This window comes from Nothoprocta perdicaria, unplaced genomic scaffold, assembly GCF_003342845.1.
Source record: "Nothoprocta perdicaria isolate Ctin4 unplaced genomic scaffold, notPer1 scaffold_6, whole genome shotgun sequence".
NCBI classification, from domain to species: Eukaryota; Metazoa; Chordata; class Aves; order Tinamiformes; family Tinamidae; genus Nothoprocta; species Nothoprocta perdicaria.
In genome coordinates this window covers 5,679,764-5,701,045 of record NW_020455865.1, presented here as the reverse complement: position 1 = coordinate 5,701,045, position 21,282 = coordinate 5,679,764, and the positions used below count along the sequence as shown (strand labels likewise).

The following is a 21,282-nucleotide window of genomic DNA, read 5'->3' as shown; positions in this document are numbered from 1 at the left end:
AGCAAATGTTGCTATATTGAAATGTACTTGCTACTCTGAAATTGAAGCAGCTGTTCTGCAAGGAGTAGGAAATAGGTTAGGGATATAATTTCTTTAAGACTGCTCATCTTTTGGCAGGAAAGCTTTTCCCCAAGGAACTAATCATTTACCTGAAAAACTTGGACATAATGGAGTCAAATAGTCTTCTGTAATGCAAGCAACTTTGAATCCCTTGGCAAAGCCCTACTCAAACCTACTTTTCCACCACTTTTCCTATACACATGTATATTCTAGCTCCCCTGAAAGGGGAAAAAGGCTCTGCATAGAAAAGACAGCCAAAGATAAAAATACTTTAAATCAATAAAATATGTTCTTTGTAGCTGTTTTACTGACAGGAGCTATCTGTTCTTTCTCCCCTTAACCTCAACACCCAGAAGAAATTTCAAAGCAGAGCTAAGATTCTGTGACAGCAGCCTAACCACCGTTGACAATCAACCAGAACTGTTAGTTAAATAACTATTTTTTTTTTAAATTTAAAAAAAGGGAACAGGTTGGGGAATCAGGGGCTGGAGAAAAAGCTACTTGTCTGCAGCTAAAGAGATCCCTCTAGTGGATTTAACTGTTAGTGCAGACTTTTTGAAAGACCTCTCCATGTGTTCCTGCTTTACTGAGGTCTTTTTTTAAAATGGGGCAAAACATTTACTGAAGGGATACAAGCTCATTTAATCTTTTAAGTTATTTAACATAGCTTCTGGTTAATCTGTAGCAAAGGGGGGCAGCCTTGGTGAGCAGACAGGAGCCCACTATTACCACAGATGTGGGTTTTGCAAAAGTGTACACCCTAACCTACCGCAAGCAGTTTTGAGAAGATTTAAGGTGTGAGGGGAAAAAAGAGACAGACATACACGTGACAAGACATACAAGTGAGAAGCATGTTTTATGCCAAGCACTCAGCAGGAGGTATAGCCTTTTTTGAGAAAAATAAAAAAGGAAACCYGATCTTTCGTTTTGTTGACTGAGCTGTGCTTGCTGGAAGCAAATGTGCTTGTCTAGATATCTAGGGCAAGATGAAAAACCTTAAACAGAACACAAAGCAAGCAAATTAATGGAAAGAAACAGCACTTTTTTTTTTTTGTAAGTTTGGATCAACTAATTCTGTGTTTTTGAAATTTTACAACCAGAAATTGCTGCTAAGTACACAGCCTTCACAGTGACCAATCTATGATGGCAAAAAGCAAGAAGTTTGGCTTAAGGTTGAAACAATCATCTCCTCACTCTTGTGCAGCATTAGAGCTGAAAAGGAAAAGAGTTAAATTAGCATAATGCTATTTAAGACAATTTACAGACACGTAACCTGACAGATACAGTAAATTCTAAAATATACATCAGCATGCATGTTAAACTCTTAGGAAAACTGAAACCAATGTTTACCATTTACCACTTAGACTAATGATATTATCTGGGATTTAACTAAAGGATTCCAAAGATGAGATTTACTTTTAAGTTGTTTGTGTGTGCAGACCACCTGTCAAAGRTTTTCTTCAATCTCCTTGGCTAGTCTTTTGCACACTGACTATAGGCAAACGCATTTACCTTTCCAAAAAGCATTCAAATAACTTTAAAGAAGATAAATCTGTTAGAAGAGGGCATATTAGAAGTAGAATAAATAGCTTTTAACTTTTTGAAATAAAAGAAAAAAARTGATAATAACATTAATGGTTTTGTCACTTCTGCTCTTCTGTAGCTGTGCTTCATCCAGCTCCCTTTCCATCTTCTCTCTTTCTAAATTCAAGTCATTTAGCTCTTGGTCCGTCCTTTTAATTCTCCTTTGTAGCTTACGGTTCTCAGTATCCTTCATGAGGTTTTCTGAACGCAGCTCTGCTAGAAGAGTTTCTTTCTCCATCAAGAGGGCTTGATAATCCTCAGCACCCTAAAACATAAAGCAGCATCCAAGCTCTACAGAGATACTTCATGCAGAATGGAAGTCTTCACTTTTCTACTTTCCCCGCCCAATTGGCCTGTTTCGCTCTTCAGTACACAAGGTACAAAACTACAATRAAAATGCCAGTTACCAAAGTGACCCAGAAATGTTATATTAGTCAACTGAGAGGCTTTCCAGTGTAACAAGAAGTCTGCAGTGACATCCTGGGTAAGATAAAGAGTTTTGGGTAAYTGAGTTTTGGGTAATTAAGAACTTTGCGGAAGGTTGGTCCGCAAAGGAACTCATAGCAAAAGTGAGACCATTCTATGAGGTATGTGAACCAGCATTTATATATAAAGTCTTTTCTTTTAGATCAGTTTGAATCTARACTAGGTCAAGTAGCTACCAAGTCTATTCATATTTCATGTAGAATAAAGCAAGGGCTACGTCTCTGTAYGCCCATCTCTTGGGGCTAGGCATCTCCTTTATGTTTACAATATAGATGGCAAAAGTGGTTATTTATGCAGCTTGGTCTGCTCACATAAAGAGAACCATCTTCACTCAAAGTTKTGACTAATTAGCAGAGCAATAATGAAAAAATGTTTGCCATGTTATCCAAAATGCTACAGTTCCTACATACCRGAGGGATTAGTTGCAGAATTTTTAATGTAGCACTTTCCAAAATAATCAAAGTTGCATAAAAATGAAAGTTATAGTGATTGGGCAATACTCCAATAAGCAGGACTTCCTTGGTATGAAGCTACAAAGGGACATGGCTTAACTCTTTTATGGAAAGAAACTGACATAAAGCCTCAATTCAACAACTATTTCAGCTTCTTTGACATTTTTCCTCTTAACTTGTCTTTACACCTTTCTCCCTTAAATCTCAGTAGCTACAGGAGAAAAAAAACAAAATAGCTAAAATATACATCATATAAACAAAATTACTGTAGGCAATTCATTCTGTAAGAACATTCTGTTTAAATGCTTTAGACATATTAAAAAAACCTTCATTCCTTCACTTTCAATGATATAAAGCAACACTTCCTGCGTGGAGCTACGGAGAAGGAGAGAAAGGAAAAAAAACATATCTAATTGTCTGCTTCTTACCTTGAATTTTTGGATGTGTGCTTTGTGAGTTGCCTCTCTTGCCTTTGCCAATGAAAGATTTAAATCTTCAATCTCAGAATTAAGTTCTTCATTCTTTAAATAAAGTAAAATGAATCCTATGTAGAAAGAGTTATTTCCGAGGGATGATGACTTTGTAATAGCTCTCACGTCTTACTATCCTTTTATCCAACTACACAAAACATACTTTAAATAAAAACACAAAATACATCATACTAAGCCTTATATAAGAAACTTAACTCTACATACTCAATAGAATTAGCATTTCCCACTATTCCACAAAACCTCAATTTCATTTGAGGTTGACCTCTCCTACTGAAGTTTACTTTACATGTCAACTCCACTTATTCAGCAACACAGAATACCTCTCATACCTTAAGTGATGTTCAGAGTTGTTGAAAGTATTCAACTGAAGACATTCTCCAAGCTCTTAAGGGAGAAAGCATCAGTTCAGCATTTTTTTCCTCCCCAACAGTCCAACTCAAACTCTAGATAAACATGACAGCTTTCCAAAGAACTGCCTGCTTACAGCTGTATGACAGCAGTAATTCAGGCCTTATTAGAAGTCTCCTAACACACACCCCCAGTGACAGTTCTGCGAAGTTCAGAGTTATCATACCTCTTTTGCTTTTCCTTTCAATGCAACTGTTAGACCTTGAATGGTTTTATCCCTTTTCAAACCATTTTTCTTTTCAACAGCAAGCTCATTTTCTCTCTCTCGGAGCTCTTCTTGAAGAGACTAAATTAGATTATGTGAAAGTTGCATTAACTTCCTACTAAGAGATAGTGTAACTACACATTAATAAGCATTCTGCCTCACAGTTCTTATATCTTTTTACTCAAATTACTAATATAAAATACAATTTCAAAATGCGAGTCATCTTCTTAAAGATGTGCCTGGAATATAGTAAAAGAAGCCTAACTTTGTGTGCTGGCTATGACTATCAGCTACGAAACAGCTTAAATATTTGACATAAACGCCTATCAACTTGACTGAAATTCCTTTCAAAATAAAGCAAGCTTTCTCATCATCTAACAAAGGATTTACTGTAGACCTTTGCTCTTTTTGAACCAAGGTCTCTCCGTATCTRTGAATGGATAATAGGACAGATCCCATCATGCGTTCCAAGTAGAGAAGGGGGAAAAAACCCACAAGACCAGACCTTACCTGAATTTTTTTCTCAAAGGAATTTCTCTYATCTTTAAGCTCTGCTCTGATACTCTAAAGGAAATTAAAAAAAAAAAAATACCATCAAGTAAATTCACCCTAAGCACAAAGGTATCCCATTGAGGAACCAAGGGAATAAGAGACCACTAAAATTAAAAGCTGACTTAGTCACCATCTTCTATAGACTACAAAAGTTATTCCTTGATTTCATTCCATGAGAGCTTCTGTCTACTTCTCTTACCAAAGCTTTTCTCCAGACCACAGTAGTGGGAAAACTTTTTAAAAACCAACTCTCAAACTACATTCTGATCTCTGCAGAAGTTAAGACATCTTTAAAAAAAAAAAATCTATTCACATGTAGCATTTTTTTACATATACATCATTAAATATCTACAATTACATAGGGATGTAAAGGCAATGTAGAATAGGACTTGTCCATGTAAAAATGGTAAACATATATAATAGGAATGAATACTAGCAGCCAAACCACAATATGACCAATATAGTTTAATAAGATGGTAAAGAAAGAGCCATTGAGAGAGGTCTTTAAAAAGTGGCTCAAGTCACTTACATACTGTCATGAAAAATAACTTTAAAATCCAAGCCACATGAATTTTATAATTTAAAACTGTTCAGTCTCTTATCTCACCTCTATCTCACCATCTTTTTCACGTCTCAAAGCAATGGTAAGTTCTCTGATTTTTTCTGCTGGTAAGCTGCCATCATAAGAACCGTTCTGAGCCTTTTCTTCTTCAAGGTGTTGAATTATGGCTTCTTTATTTTTCAAGATCAGATTCAGTTGCTCTATAAGTCTACAAATGAAAGATTTTTAATGTTAATCTTGCATCATGTACCACTATTAGTACCCTCCAGTCCAGATTGCATGTAAATCCTACATACATCTTTCCTAGGTCAAGACTCCAGACAAAACTTAGTTTGGGGAGTACTTTCAATGGAAAATCCTTCTCCTTCCCAAAAAGCCAGAAAGTCACCATAATTTCAAGCAAGAAGCAACTGAGCTGTCCTCAAGGTGCTCATTTTTGTTCTCCTGCAGTACCATTTCAGAAGTAAACACTTCGTTTTTTTTTTTATACCATATAAAGCAGAATATAASTAGAAATAAGTAATGCTTATCAATACATTCCCACTTTCTAGCGCATACAATACTAAACTTGATGTGCCATTAGTATCCCCCATACTTTCATTTCTGTTTGTAAACTAAAGTAGCCTTGCAGCTTCTCACACAGATCAAATAAAACCACACACTTTGGCAGTTTTTGTCTGACGGGACATGGGAGGTGAGCGTGACCAGGCAATCACCAAGCTTCCTGACAGCTCCAACGGACTTTAAAGCTTTCTAGCATTAGATGCCAGCTGCAATTCTCTTGATATTTTGTAGCCTAGATGGTGAAAGCATCCGTAACGACAATGCAAATTTCAGATACRCTATTCCCAAACAAGTTCAGATTTTTAAAGCACACTGATACTCTGTTCACTTCAAGCAGTCAAATATTGTCTTCTATTAGCACTCTGAGTTTCCAGTCCTGAAAAGCCTTAGAGTGATCTATGTGAATCTAATTACAGCCAGTCCCATGAACATTGGATCACAAAATATATAGGACAGATTATGTTTCTGAACTCCACTCCAGTGATCCAGCACCAACAGCTTCTTTCCACACTTCTTAAAGCACTCTTTTCATACAAGCTACAGAGCTGGAAGTTAAGTACCTCTGAAAGGGACAGGTTTTATAATGCATTCCCCCCAAGCTCAAGTCAAGCAGAAAAGCAATTGCCATCATGTAGACAGAGTTCAACAGAAAGAAAGACAGGAAAACATAAAGTAGAAGGGAGGGAATTAACCTCACAAGAGGTTGTAATTACYGTGGTGTTACTTAAGATACAATATCAAAACCATTTAGAACAATTTCAAAATTTTTATGCTGCTAGAGTGTAGTATKAGAATACTATGAAAGCAAATGTAATTTCTACTCAGCAATAGCTCAAGCAGCAGCTAGAAGTCAGTGAAACAACAAAAACGGAGTGGCACGTGCTCACATCAAATGCATACAAGTTTTTTCACTTTTTCAAATCACAATGGACAATGATTCTGCTAGCACACAGCTTGTAAACTAGTTGCTGTGTTTATTTAATAGCTCATAGCCAGTAATACTCACTCATAAGGTGAGAACAAACCCTTAAAAAAAATCAGTATCAACATTGACTTTGGAGAACTCTTTAAACGTTAAAGTTCCCACTGGTTAAAAGCATTGCCAGGAAGAATTCTGACCTGTCCTTCTCGGCTGTAATCACATCTACGTCCTTTGGCTGTGTATTTGTCAATGAAGCAAGTTTCTCCTCAGCTGCCATTCTCAGAACTTGTTCCTTTGCTGCCTTTGCAATGGCTTTTTCCACCTCCTCCTGGGCAGCTTTAAGATTCTGTAATCAAAACATGTAAGAATAAAGTATTCACAAAGTTTATCACATTTTTCACAACTAAAAGGTAATTTCCTCAATTACCTTACAACCTTAACCACAGGCAACAAGGAGTTCACAAAAATACCCTATGAAATGGTATAGGAGCTCCCACAGCAGTGGTTTCAGCTGCTTTGGAAGATGAGATCCTCAAAAGCAAGCCCCTCTCTCTCTCAAAAGAGGATATTATAGTTCTAGAAACACAGGCTCTTGATGAGAATTCAGAACTCAAGGATTTGTACTGCATGTATCCAAACACCAAAAATGTACGAGTTTGCTGAAGACTTCTCATAGTCCAGATTTCTAGAGCTGATAAAAACAGGGGAGAGSTGGGGAGAAGGAAAAGGGTTTTTTTCTGTTTTTGTATTGACTTYTTTGCAGGAAAGCTGAAACAATTCTAGAATAACTTAGAAGCAGATCATAGTATCAAAGGTAACCACAATGCAAGATACGCTAATTTCTCTTTCTTTAGACACTTGCCTCTTCCAGAAGGTTTATTCTGCTAGTCAGGACTTCTTCCACTTCTTGTACCTTCTTTTGTGCCTCCTCTTTGACACGCTGTATTTCAGTATCACCGCCCTGGGCCAGACTTTCAACCGCCTTACTGAAAGATCATAAAATAGATAGAAATCCATCATTTAAAAAAAGAAAATGTTATCAGTAAAACATCACTCTTCATTCTCACATGCTCCTGCTCAAGAGAAAAGGTAATGATGAAACATTTTTATGTTTTCCCTAAAAGCACTTTTACATATCAGAGTAGGAAACATTTAAATGTAAAAGCCTGAAAGTTTGCACACAAGCAAATGGCTTCCACTTTATCTCTACCTGCATGTCACTATAGGATTAAATACAAACACCTACAGGTTATAGAGCAGTTGTTGGGATATAACCTAGATTTGATATCAAGCAATGAGTTCCACACACAAGCCTCGCCACAGTAGACAAGCAAGCACTTTTTTTTATAGGTAATGAAAAAAGAAGTCATTGCAACATTTCTTTCATATTTTTAAAACCTCAGCATACAATATCAAGCCTTTGGCAAAGTTGTATTTTCTACAAACAGTGGCTCTGAAATAAASTGAAGATTTGAAACTCCTGAAACCTCTTCAGCTGAATCTTCCTTGTCACTGCTAATTCCTTGTAAGAAAGTGTTTGCTTACCAAAAAAAAAAAAAAATTTGTTTGTAATCTTCTCCTTAATTTTGCTTCMTATGATGAAGCAGTGGAACTTCTGTAATAGAAGGGTCCCTACAAAGCATGTCCATATATTGGCAGCAAATTAGAGACACCAAACAAATCAATTTGGTGCTCAGGACCCACTTGAAACTATACTTTAGTTCTAGACTACGGAAAGAGGCTAATTAGTAACAATTTAGGGCCTTGTGAGATAGAGCACAGAGAGAAAAGACCACTGAAACACCGACCATACAACAGTTAGTGGCCATCACTCACTGCCAGCTTAGACTTGTTTTGAACCAGACATTTCTAGGGAAAACAGYTTAACAGACATTTGTCAACACCACAGCCATCAGGTCCCTCATTGGGCCATATCTTGCTAATACCGTAAGACAATTCAGCACTACACAGTTTTTAAGTAACATTKATTAAAAAAATAAAATAAAAGCTCTAGTAGGAGAAAACAGGGTTTTTAACTCATTTTAATATTAGGAACACAGTTATGTCATTCATTCTAGACTAGTTCTGAACTACTCTTACAGCCACCACTTAACAGGGTATTTTTGTCACAACTTTCCAGTTCAGTAAAAGAGTCCACATGTTGAGACAACTGAGATCTTAGTTTAACTTCTACGAGAATAGGAATGATAACCCAGTTCCAACTACATAGCTACACTGATTCGCCTGAAAAATACACAGTAATTAAGTATATCATAACAGGGTAACACTGGCTGCTGTTACTACATTAACATCGTTGTGTGTTCAAGAACTCATTATGGAGACTAAGTGTCAACTGAATGAAACAACTTCTAGAGAAAATCATCAAAATATTACTTGAAACTCTCACAATCTTAAAGCACCAGAGGGGATATTAAAAAAAAATACCCAGTGCACCTCATACTAACTTAGAAGTAAGCTCCTGGAAGTCGCAAGTAGGACACCACAATATCTGAATCTTACCAATGTACTGGTACTTACGAGGCTTTGATGAGTAATTTCTCTCTCTCCTGCAGTTCACGCTTCAGACTTTCTATCTCAACTTTCAGCTCTATATTCTAAAATACAAGAATGAACGTGACTGAAAACAATTCAGAGGTCACCATACTCCATAGTTAAGGCAACATACAGGTTACCTTTTACCTTGACAAGCAAATTAAAGTTTCACTGAGCTCAAAATAGCAAAAAGAGGGAGAGGTCTTGGGGAGGGTGGCACAGGAAACAGGAGGAATAAAATGATTTTTAGTCTTTTAAGAAAGTATCTTTGAGGGTTCAGGACTTTCAAGAACGGAAAAGAACTTCTAGGATCATCGTATTCAAACGATACGAATCTCCAAATACAGACACACACAATTATATTAGGAAGCAGTGTGTTTGATTCTTTTCCTTGAGTTAGAAGATTTCTTTCGTTTAAACTTGGGAAAAAAAAGAAAAAAAAACACAAAAACAAACAAATAAATTACAGCTTAAGTTTTAAAGAAGTTTAGCTATAGCCTTAAATAATCTACTCATAACTTTAGCACATAATGCACAGAGAAGTATCTGGTTCACAAGTTCACAATTTTCAAATATATATGAAATTGGAAGACCCCAGCATGGAGGACAAGACAGGAGACCAGTGAGCAACATTTAGTTGAAGCCATGACCTAACTGAGCATCAATCTATGTACTTAATTATTACAGCAACCACAGAAAGAGATAAATTTTCATCTTAATATGGAAAACTGGAAAGAGATGTCGTGCTGCACCTGTTACTAATATAACACACTAACGGATTGCAAGCAACTTCTTTTCTCCTGATAGGATGCAGAGGCTACCAAAAGACTTAAGAAATGCTTCTSATCACCCATAAACCTGAAGTAACAGGGACACAAGACTCAAATCCTTCTTCCAACTTAAACACCAGTTGGTTCTGCAACTTGACATGCAAAAAGTAAAAGCTTCCTGAATCCTATAGGAAACTGCATTTTTTCAGTTCAGAGCAATAAAACTGGCAGTAGACACAACTCTAACATAGCTTTATCTATATGCATCGATCAAAACAATGCCAGCTCTGCAGGACTGGAAGATCTACCGCTTTAATCAACAGACAGCCATAAAAATAGTGAAACAGCTTTCAAGAACAGCTAGAACAAAGGGGACCCCTCCAGTGAACAGTCAGAGGTCAAGCTGCTACCACAAGCACTGGAATAGCCAGGCAAATATCAAGTAGCTTTAGTGACATCTGATAAGAAGGAAAGAACAGAGGATTGAGCTGAGCTCCCCAAGAGCAGTAAGCAGAATCACTACATACCCAGCTCAGAAGGGAGCACGTTGCATCTTCTACTCTCCATTCTCTTATTTCATATGATTTCAGCAGCAAGACTCAAAAAGATCCACAGCCACATAAAATCTCTTAGCCCACCCCGTAACTACGTGCATAATTGCTTCTTTACTGAGAAAGAGGTTATCTTAATTCCCTTATTACTGAAAAGAGTTAGGTTGAAGAAAATAARATTAATCTAGAATTTTCAATTTCAAAAGATACTTCAATAAAAGTTGAACAAAACAGATAAGAGTTTGTTTTCTGTGAAAGCTTAGTGTTGTTTTAAACAATTTTAAATGCATACAATTTTGTAGATTTCTTCAGTGCGGCCATCAAACTTCTGCTGCATGCGCTCCTCCAGAAAATAGATGCGAAGTTTCAGATTGAAGTTCTCTTTCTTCAGATCAGTGATTTGCTGTAAAATAAGAAGAAAATAAGCAAGCTATACTTTTTTCCCCCCTCAAGCCAAGTAAAATAACCACGGGAAACATCTGTCATATTTGCTTTTGGTTGGTTTTCACAGCGCAAGACAAAAACTAGAATTTAACCAACTACAGAACACTTAATAACATCATACAATACTCAAGCTAAAAGGGAGAGTTCTTCCCTCCAAGACACTGTCACCCAAGTAACTGCAAATATTCCAAGCTCTTGAACAGGTTTTTATCTTGTGCTCTGGTGTCAGCACCTACACACAGAACTTCTCTTCTGCTCCTCACAAACATAACATACTATTAATCCATCTCCATATTTCTGCTGAAGTTGAAATCACATTCTAACCTAGCCATCCTGAATATAGTCTTTAAAAGAATACAGATACACACTTGATATATTAGCCTACCTACATTTAAATTATTATATACTTAAATGTGCACACATGTTAATTGTGAGGTTAAGTGCTTAGCTCAGCTTCTCAGCATGCTCTTATATAGATAATGCTCTTTAGCACTCAGAGAAGGAATATTCTGATAGTATCAGACTAGGCACAAAGAATCCGCGAGTTTAATCCTCTTGGTTTACAATACTAAGTAGATCTTCCTTCTAAAATATACAACTTGAACAAAATATTATAAAATTAGAAGCATTTTCTTGGCAAAGGTTTGGGCAGTAGCATATTCACGAGAGAAAAAGGCACAGGAGGACAAGACAGATTAACTTGATCCAACATCAATAAAACTTTTACCCCATACTGTATTTTATGATGCAGTTCTTGGGGAAAAAAAGACTTCCTTGTATATCTGTCCTTCAAAACACGAGATTTTTAACTTTCCAAACAGAAGCAGCAACATAGTTAATTATTTCATTAAAGAGTCTCCTTCTAAAGCTTAGAGATTAAGTGTAAAACTTCCATTCAAAGAAAACTAGTGTCTCCTGTCAGATGCCTTCGGCAAAAGGAAATCTAATATGTTACAGAGCTACTAATAAAATATTTATTTAAGCTTTACTAGAACAACAGCACGGCACCACTTGCAAAAATTAGCAATACAACTTTTACAGTACTTAGCATGTGCAAATCAAGGAAAACTATTTTCTGTATTTGCACTCAACGTGCATCTATGGACGATCCCCTAAGTTTAAACAAGCTTTGCTCAGTAAGAAGCCTCATTATTCACAGAAGACCAACCAAGTAGCTAACAGGTCTGCACAAACCTGCAGTCTGTTCTCACATGCTGAGAAAGCCTGTCTTTAGAAGCAGTAGCAACGAATATTTAATTCATTATTTCATCACTGTTTCCCTACAATTCTCATTGCATTCAAGAGAAACAGCTCAACTTGGTGTGTATAACTCATCATTGTTTAAAACACAGTATCACACTACCTTAAACTAGAATAGCTCTTTGAAATATGCTAATGGCTGCAAACATTAAATTAATGCAACTTTGATATAAGTTAGAGCACAGTGCAGAATGGTGCTCAAAACCCAAGCCCTTATTTGGTTTAAACCTAAAAACGAAAGTTTTCTGAAGTGAGATAAGGTTGCAATATTGACCCCTCAAGGGCTAGATCCTGTATATCTTTTCTGCTGTGTCCTGCTGAGTTCAGCACGACTGCACAGCTCATGAGAACAGGACACACAGCTTTTYTCTTAAACTGGCAATGATCATTTCAAATCATACTCCGAAGGCATACGAGGTCAACCTCACACCTTGAATACATTTCTCACTTAAAAGGAAAAATAGTCTCATAACAATACAGCATTACCTTAATTCTATTTCCTTATTATGTCAGAGATAACAGAATTAAACCAGAGAACTTAAGGGTATTATTTTCAAAATGCAAACAAAACATACTACTAAATCAAGAAGTGAAACGAATGTGGTCTCTGACATTTCTCAAAGCCAAGTTAACTCAAGCAGGCTACATTTAAAAGTTACAGCTTAATAAAAGATAATGTGTGAAAAGGGAGTAAGGTAACATCACAAAGAAATTTTAATGATAGTCCTCAGCTTCTGTATTTAAAAGCTCAGTCTTAACTCCTTTCACATTTTGGTACCTGTAGTAAGGGAGGAAGGGGGGAGGTTAAAAAAAAGAAAAAAGGAATGAAAGAAAAATGAAAGGAAACAGCAGAGACTTCTTGAAAACTAGAACAATGCAAGTATTTTTTACACAGAAAATTCCACACCGCTGCATGGTAGCGAATACCACATGATGCCTAGATCAATTTAGCTCCTCCCCATGTCTGGTTAGAGTCACCTTCATGCAAAATGGTATCTGTCAGCAGAGGCTGTGGTTTCACAGCACTGTACGGTTTTTGCCAGCAGAGGCCATTTGAAAAGACTGTAAAGTAGGTTTGGGGAGACAAGAAAAAGTAAGCCCACGAAAATCCCTTAGTTCCCTGACTGGAAACCATTTGTCCTTCCTGTTCAAAAGCATCTAATAAACCATGACGAACTCCTTAGCTACAGATGTCTTTCATTTCGCTCATGTAACCACATCTCTAACAGCACATGGTATTTATAATGTGTCTTGCTTTCTGGCAACAGGAAAAATAAAACCTACACTTCTGATGTTATCTAGTTCAGCATAAAAGACACAAAATAGACCTTTTCTACACAGATCTACCCATTATGTCATTCAAGGATTACTACATCACACTTCCCTGAACTGCAAGATAAGGAGCCCACTTTATTATTTACTTCTATTTTGCATAAATAACATAGCCAAAGAACAGAAAATTCTTGCAGCAGTATACAACATGCCATCTCCCAGCAGGAACCACCAACAACCTTAAGACTCAAGAGTTACAGAAGTGTCTTTGAGTGCCTGCAATGGATTCTTCGATTACTTCAGTGCATTTTTCAGCTTCATAATAGCTCTGGCATCCACAAAAGCTCATGAGAAATACTTTTTTACAGATGAGATTTGTATATAACAGGAAACCAGAGGTCTCTGAGAAGACTCCCTACTCCTCTAAGTCAGTACAAAGGCCCAGGCTGAAATAACACTCATCTCCAACATACCTCAACTTGCATTGCCTCTGGGTCACAGGTCAAAGACAAGGCATAAAGTCTTATGCTTATGCCAAAAGGAAAACAAGTTCCATCAGATGRATAGACTACAATAGATTTTATCCTCACGACTACAGCTTTTTTCCATACAAAAAGGAGAAAAAAAAAAAAAAACACTGCAGATGATAAACCACTTGCAGAATGCATATTCTACACCGAGGTCTTTGGTAGATGTCATAGTCAAGATATTAGTCATACAGTAATACCAAGCATGACATTTAACCCCCATCCAATACATGAAAACAGAAGCAAGAAAAAAGAAAAAAGCATCTGTAAAAACATCTTTCACCAAAGTCTTCCAAAATAAGCTTTAAATCCTAATTGAAGAACATAACTTGATTTTCAAACATATGTAAAAAGGCTACAGGAACCAGAAGAAAAAAAATAGAGTAGAATGTTTATTTCATACATAATCTATGTATGTATGCAAAATTTAACAGCAGCTATAGAATCATTGTAAAACCTGCAGACACCTGAATATATCCCAATTGCTAGCAAGCTACAGCCTCTAGTTAAGTAAATGAACCTTTGTCAAGGTATTTCCCTTTGTTTTCTCCTTTAAAGTTAATACAATAAAATTTTAAGGAAGTTTCATGCTTCGTTTAAGAAGATTCAAACACAGGTGATCATGCCTTCATTTCTACAGATCTATATTTATGGAAACAAACCAAAKATCTGGCCCAGAAAGGCTGCCCTTAGCCAGCACACTACGCATATCCTTGTCATGGTTCCGTCATGGAATCTTACATTAGAAGTCTACTCACATTTTCATAGTCCTTCATGGTCCGAGCTCTAGTTGGTGAGACTGTATCTTCTGCCACATCTGGTAACACTAGGCATTTGAGAAGACAGAATAAATTTAGACAGAGAAATCAAATCTAAGCTGGGGTTCAATCTGCAAGTAGCATGGGCTTGATTTAAACACAAAAGAAATACAACGCTTTGAGGAAAGGGAGTCAGGAATTTTTATTGTTCCTTTTTTATTTTGTGGATCAGTGCTACTATTTAGTATCTAGATTTCTCTCTTATCACAATCATTTTATCAAGCAAACTCCCAAATTCCAACATCACCCTTCTAAACCATGAGCTATGCTAAAAATTAAGCTATACACGGTTCAGCTTTTAGAAAGAAGTCAAAGTAACTCCAAAGGACTCCCATTTTAGAATGAAGTCTCAATAAACTATTAGAAAGTGATCCAAATCATTCAGTATCCTAGCAGTCACAGAACAGACCTCCAACTTAGCCTCAGGGAAGCCATAAACAGAACCAACTATTATCTATATTCATAAAATGCAATATACACATACAAAAACTTCTTCTGTTTGTATACACATTCTTAACAGCTACATTTAATAGGCGTACATAACTATTCCCAACAACTTAGAACAAGATAGCCTAAACATGTTGTATTCATATCTAAAATGCAAACAAGTTGAGGTCTCAGACTGACCTTCACCCTACTAGAAAGGAAGTATTTCCTTTAAAGTACTTTTAAAACTGTTATGCGACTGTGTACATTAGTCTTTAAAACGCACTAAAGAATGCCCTCAAGTGGTTTTTAAATCTTCTAATTAAGCTCCAATTAACCTCACAAGACAGTACTCTTTAAGCGTGTGCAGAATAGTCTCACTATGTTATGGTCTTGATATGTTTTTTATTTGCTTCTATTCACAGAGAAATAGGTTTTCTAGGGAAACTCATTAAAAATGACTCCCTAGTTTCTATTACCTACTTTTAAGTAATAAAGTCTGCAAAGTGATTTGCTAGAGAAGTGCTTAAGCAGAAAGAAATCCAAGACCTACAACTGAGGAACATACAGAATGGAGGAGAGTTAAATAGATTAACTTTCTGAATAAATGAATAAAAATGAATTACAGCCCCCATTTTACAGGGACCAGTAAATTAGATAGGGAGCATTCCTACTGAAGGAAGGAGCAAAAAAATTTGTGTAACGGGCACTAGTTCAGGCCTTACAAACAGAAAATAATGAAGTCCTCATACCAAATTGTTTGAGCTGGAAAGCCTAATGATACACAATATGCAATTTCTTTCAGATTAGGCAGTACATATATATACATATATATATATCTTAAAAAAAAAAAAAAAGGCAACATTTCCATATTGGGTCTTTTGGGTATTTCAGCATCCAAGCAACAAAAGTTGCATAAGGACCACGGGCACGTACTGCACAACACCAAATGCAGCAGCTTCTGGCATTTTACAGTCTTACAAAGGCTGAACTTGGGGAAGTTGCCCTATTTAGATACTTTCTGCCTCTTTTTCCCCTCCACAAGATGCGGCCGCAGCCCTGTCCCCACTSCTCCCACAGCATCGATGCCCGTGACATGTCCCCAGGTGGGATGGGGCCCTCGGCTCCCTCGGTCCACAGAGCTTTTTGCTTGCGAGACTATGGCTAAAAAGAAAAAAAATAAAATAAAAAATAAATAAAAAATAATAAAAAAAAAGGACTGGGGGAGAAGAGTTTCTTACAAAGAGGGAGCCCCTCTCGGGGAAGCTTCTGCCCGGGTTTTGGGCGCCCTCGACCCCTTTCCGAGCCTCATGGCCCCCCAGGCGCCGCCCCCGTCCCTACCCGCGCCCCGTCCTTACCCTCGCCGCCGGCCGGGCCAGGCTGGGGGTCCCCTCGGGAATCGTCTGGCAGCGGGTTGGCGCTGGGGAAGGGGAGGACATGGCTGAGGAGAGCGGCTGCAGCCTCCCCCGCCGCGCGGCCTCCCCTCCCCTCCGCACCCTCCCCGCCTACCTGCCGTCCAGCGCCACGGGCAGCGTGGGGTCCTCGCCCGGCAGCGAGTCCATGGCGAGCCCGGTGATCGGGGCCGCGGCTCTTTTGTGCGCGGCTTTGGCGGCTCCCTTGGAATTCAAACGGCCGCAACCGCTTCCGCCATCTTTACGTCGGCGCAGGRTGAAGCCGCTGAAGCCGCCGCGGCGGAGCGCGCGCCGCGCGGGCGCTGTGGGAGCCTTGCCGGAGCCGCCATGTTTGCTACGGGCAGCGGCCGTGGCCGCACAGGCGGCCGCCATGCTGGCTGAGGGCAAAGCGGGACGAAGAATCCTGACAACTGCCAGCAGGGCAAAGGGAAGGGAGTAAATAAAGGGCTGGTCGCCATCTTGAGTGAGGGAAGCAGCGGCACCGCCGCCATCTCTTTTTCAAAGCAAGGCCGGGCGGAGACGAGCAGCTGCCATGTTTGTTGAGGGCAGCCTGGGCGCCACGGGCCTCTGGGCTGTGTGAGGATGCAGCGGCGCTGCCAGCGGGGCCTATAAAATCYCTATTTCAGGACTTAGTGTTCCTGAATCTGATTTTTTTGAGGGCTSTAAGGAGCCACAGTGACACAGCCAGCTGGGATTGAGGTGCCCCAAAACAGAGGGATTTGGAGATGGTAAGAGATACACATCAAAAGTAGAACAGAAAATCAATGGTGATCAAGTTATTACAACATAATGACCAGTGGAGTTAGATAGTGCTCATCAAAGGTGAAAATATAGAGAGCATCACGGTTGATCAGGATGTCAGGGTGTTTTTATCCTCTTAAAAGTTATGGCTTTACTAGAGCCTCAGGCCAGTCAAGTGGATGCCCTGTGAAACTGGTTGATATGCCTTGTTGATAGGAAAATGGAGTCTGATTTCTAAAGAGCAAAGAGAAAAATATTGGGAGAAAAGAAAAGCAAAGCAAAGCAAAGAAAAGAAAAGAAGAGAGAAAAGAGAAAAAGAAAAGAAAAAGAAAAGAAAAAAGAAGGTGCTAAGAGATTGGCAGAAGAGCTACTGATTAGTATAATAAATACTATGAAACAGTAGTTCAGATTGCATGAATATTAAAGACTTAGAAAAAATAGTTATGTTTTAGTTTCAAATTCTATTCTCTATTATTTTTAGCTAGCAAGGGAAAAGAGGACAGCAAGGGAAAAGATGACAGCAACCGTGTCATAATTTGTCATGTATTGAAGCAGTGTGATTAGTACAAATAAAATATGCCACAATTACTGCAATGCTCCCACCTTTTTTTTTTCCAAACGAGAAGGCGATTATCTTCCCATGTTGACATTTGAACATTTCAGAACACTGACCCTGCAAGCCGCTAAGATTAAATATTGTCATCACTTCTTCAGTTTTTCCGTGTGCCCTAATGCATAGCACTGCCTCTGGCCTTTYGTTTAATGGAGAGCCCTTTCTGTCATTACTCACATATGGCAACACGCTCCCGACGTGGTATAAGCTGCACGGAACAAATAGTGGGATGCCAGACCTGAGACTTGCTTTGCCTTTCAAAATGTGACACATATCCCCATGCTTTTAATGCTTTTAATTCCCAGTTTGAAAGTCTGAGCAGGATTGCAATGCTTTTCTGCAGTGTTTACAGCACGAACACCAGGGTATTTGTGGTCTGGAGAATATAGCTGATCTTCAGCAAAAAGCAGATTGGATTCATTAAAGCAGGAAAATCCACCCTGCCACTGCTACCTCCTACTACTCTGAGCATTAATAATATAGGTGGATGCTTTCAGTTTCTTATTCTCGGTCTCTGTATACCTGTAACATAAAGCAGTTTCGTTTCAGAGGGAAGACAACAGCCCCTCACATGCAGGACCGACCACGTGCTTAAGCATGAGATCCAGTTTCCCTTTCAGGACTAAGTTGGTCAGATTTCATTCAAGCCCTTGCCTGAGATATCTCAAGGGAGTTCTTACCTGGCCAAGAAATAGGCCACTGACAAGGCCTGGCATGTGAGCAGTACCAAAGTAATTCTACAGCTTTGTAATTCCAAATTGTCGTATTGTCCTCACTCCTCTTTTCACAGCTGCAACACAGCTCTCATCTCTGTTCAGAAGAGGCTGGTAAAAAGCTTGCAGTAGCAGGCATTGGAGTGTGGTTTGCAACCGCTAGATAAGTWTAGTCTCTGTGGGCTTCACAGCTCTACTTCTGTCTTTCAGATTCACATGTACAAGAGCACGATGGAACAACTGGTAGTGCCCCAAACTGAAAGGAAATGCCAGACATTACTCAGAACAGCTAAGCTCTCAATYCCTTCTGTCTCGTTGGACATGTTGATGCTTTGCATTCGGCGCCTAAGAGATGCTCAGCCCTTGAACATCCCCATGGCCTTTGACAGCCCTTTGTCACCTTGTGTGACCCAGTCCCCTGTTACAGGGGCTTCGCATTCTGCCGAGCTGCAGCAAAGACTCCAAAATCGGGTCTGCCATATGGCACCAGGGTGTGCTTAGCCAGGCTGAGATGGAAGCTTGGGACTTCACRTGTTTGCAAAGGAGACACCTTCTTACAGCAAGTGACAGTCCACATAGTGAAAGGAGGAGACTTCATTATTGGTTAATGCTACTGTAAGGTATTATATACCTGATGCATGCCATTAAAGCAGCATCAGGCAGTCATAGGTGTAGCATAAGTTATTTAATATAGGCTATGGGCTGCTACAGCATCTCCGGTCTCTGCAGAGCCATGAAGCACACCCCAACACATAACCTAAAGGAAAGCTGCTGGACTATCACCATGGAATGGCTGTCTGGAGCAGCAAAATACATATAAAGCAGCAAAAAAAAAAAAGCATATACATATGCAGCAAAATATACATATACATATTTGTGTGTGTGTGTGTATATACCTGTGCATGTGTGTGTACACATATACATGCAAGCCACACATAAACACACATACAACTGAAAACTTCCATGTCCACACAGTCCACAGCAGCTCCAAGACACCCTGAGGGGCAGCCAGGGTAGGCAAAGACACTGCATTGAAGCAGTTCACAACTTGCCAGCTGATAAGCAGATTATTGTTGTTTAATCTTATCTTGATTAGCAATTTATGTGGGGAGATTATGCTAAATCCTTGTAGTAGCAAGCCATATTGGAAGCCTAACTGAAGTCATGTACTATCAAAATGCTCCGCTAGTGCAATTCACGGCCACAAAAAACACCCTGCAATGTCATTAGGATGGCCCTTGCTTTTACAGAATGCTTAGTTTTAGCATCCACTTCATTTATGCTGATTTACCTGTCTTTAAGTGCTTTGTTTAATAGCAGCCAAAAGAGCAGGAAGGACAAACCTTAGCATCTGGAATTTCCTTCTGCACCAAGAATTCAAGTTAATTTCCTTACCCTGACAAGTSAGAAAGAAATGTAAGCTTTTCGGGGGCCCTTTCACAGATGTTACCCGAGCTTTCAAAATGACTGATGCCACAGATAATTTCCTTTGAAAGACCAGTTGTGGTCACAAATATAACACAATAGCCCTGTCTATTGGCTGTGTAGGTTTCATTTACAACTGCATACATCTCTGACAAAATATGTCTATGTGAATATTACACACAGTAATGGGGAAATTCCCATTGACTGTCCAGCTACCAAACATATTAATGAAATTAGCTGCAAGCTGGAACGGTTAATAAACAGACACAGGASATCATAGGGCACATTTTTGAGATGGATTATCTGACACAACATAAGTTGTACTAATGAATACCTGATGTTAAACACACACTTTTGGGATATGGTTCTCATCTCACGTACATGGGTATAATGAGGGAATAATTCTCTTTGAGCAAATGTCTTCACTGGGATGAGATCAGATTCAAGGCTTTGGGTCTCAGTGCAGCTCTGATTGCTATCAATGCCAAGTCTTCTATGGAACTTTAATGAACAAAACACAAAGACAAAAAATCCATGTGGCATAGATACAAATTATATACATTTATTTTTATTCATTTTAAATAACATTCTTCTGTATAAATTCTGACATATATTCAAATCATACACTTTTTTTTTAGAAATGCATTTGTAAGCATAGCATATGCTTAGGAGACGCCTTATTTGGATGTGTAGTAAGACTGATGGGTTTCAATTGGGAGCAAGTACATTTTTAAGGCCCACATTTTTCTTATTTTAATCTATTCCTCTGACACATAAATAGCAGAGTCCTATGGGAGCTCATTTTAAAACTTCACTTTAAAGAGAAATTTATTTTTAGGATTCAATTTTATATCCTTTATTTAAGGAGACTGCAGAAACTTTCTACCACATATCCATTGCATGCAACATTTGGGATAAAGCTGCAGTGTATCAGTGGTTAACTGGGCCAGGATGCCCAAAGCATGCTGAACACATCCCTTCCTATTTCATAAATAGCTTCCAATGTGCTAAGTTTGTTYAGCCTGATCCAAGGGAATTACCATTCCAATGGATGACATCTCACGACAACTCCCCAGGGCCAGTGCTCCGCACGGTTATTTCTAGCTACAGTGGTTTGTAAGATTTTAAATCAACTCCTCACATTAAGCCAATGATATTTTCGCAYGTCTGTCCTACTCTGTGCTTACCAACTGCTCCCCTTAGCTGTGAGCCAGCCAGGCTGCCCGGTGCCTTAGCCACATCACTGCTGTTTCCCCTTTATCCATTACCCCTTTGCCTTCAGCTATTTGACTGTGGAATTTAATTCACCCCATGCAGACCAGACAGATCTGCACAACACCCTTCACCTTAAGGACTGTGCCTTGCAAGCTGGTTTCCCACTCTCATCCACCTCCTCTATGCTCTGCAGCCACCGTGTGTGGTCACCGAGCTCCTCAACCAGGACAGTCACGCTGCTCGTGGCCACAGCCTT

At 38.8% G+C, this 21,282-nt stretch overlaps 1 protein-coding gene across 1 annotated transcript in view; it reads right to left on the bottom strand.

Annotated features, from left to right (window-relative positions):
• CDK5RAP2 (CDK5 regulatory subunit associated protein 2) overlaps positions 1-16,508 on the bottom strand; it is a 73,910-nt gene extending 57,402 nt beyond the window's left edge. The window contains exons 1-12 of the mRNA XM_026049331.1: positions 16,417-16,508; positions 16,266-16,327; positions 14,422-14,489; positions 10,453-10,563; positions 8,825-8,901; positions 7,149-7,272; positions 6,484-6,632; positions 4,846-5,008; positions 4,197-4,250; positions 3,648-3,767; positions 3,011-3,103; positions 1,691-1,909 (exon numbers count right to left, since the gene is read on the bottom strand). Coding sequence (XP_025905116.1) covers positions 1,691-1,909; positions 3,011-3,103; positions 3,648-3,767; positions 4,197-4,250; positions 4,846-5,008; positions 6,484-6,632; positions 7,149-7,272; positions 8,825-8,901; positions 10,453-10,563; positions 14,422-14,489; positions 16,266-16,327; positions 16,417-16,469 — 1,293 coding nt within the window. The 5' untranslated portion in view covers positions 16,470-16,508. The remainder of the gene's footprint in view (positions 1-1,690; positions 1,910-3,010; positions 3,104-3,647; positions 3,768-4,196; positions 4,251-4,845; positions 5,009-6,483; positions 6,633-7,148; positions 7,273-8,824; positions 8,902-10,452; positions 10,564-14,421; positions 14,490-16,265; positions 16,328-16,416) is intronic.
• Positions 16,509-21,282: the final 4,774 nt, after the last annotated feature.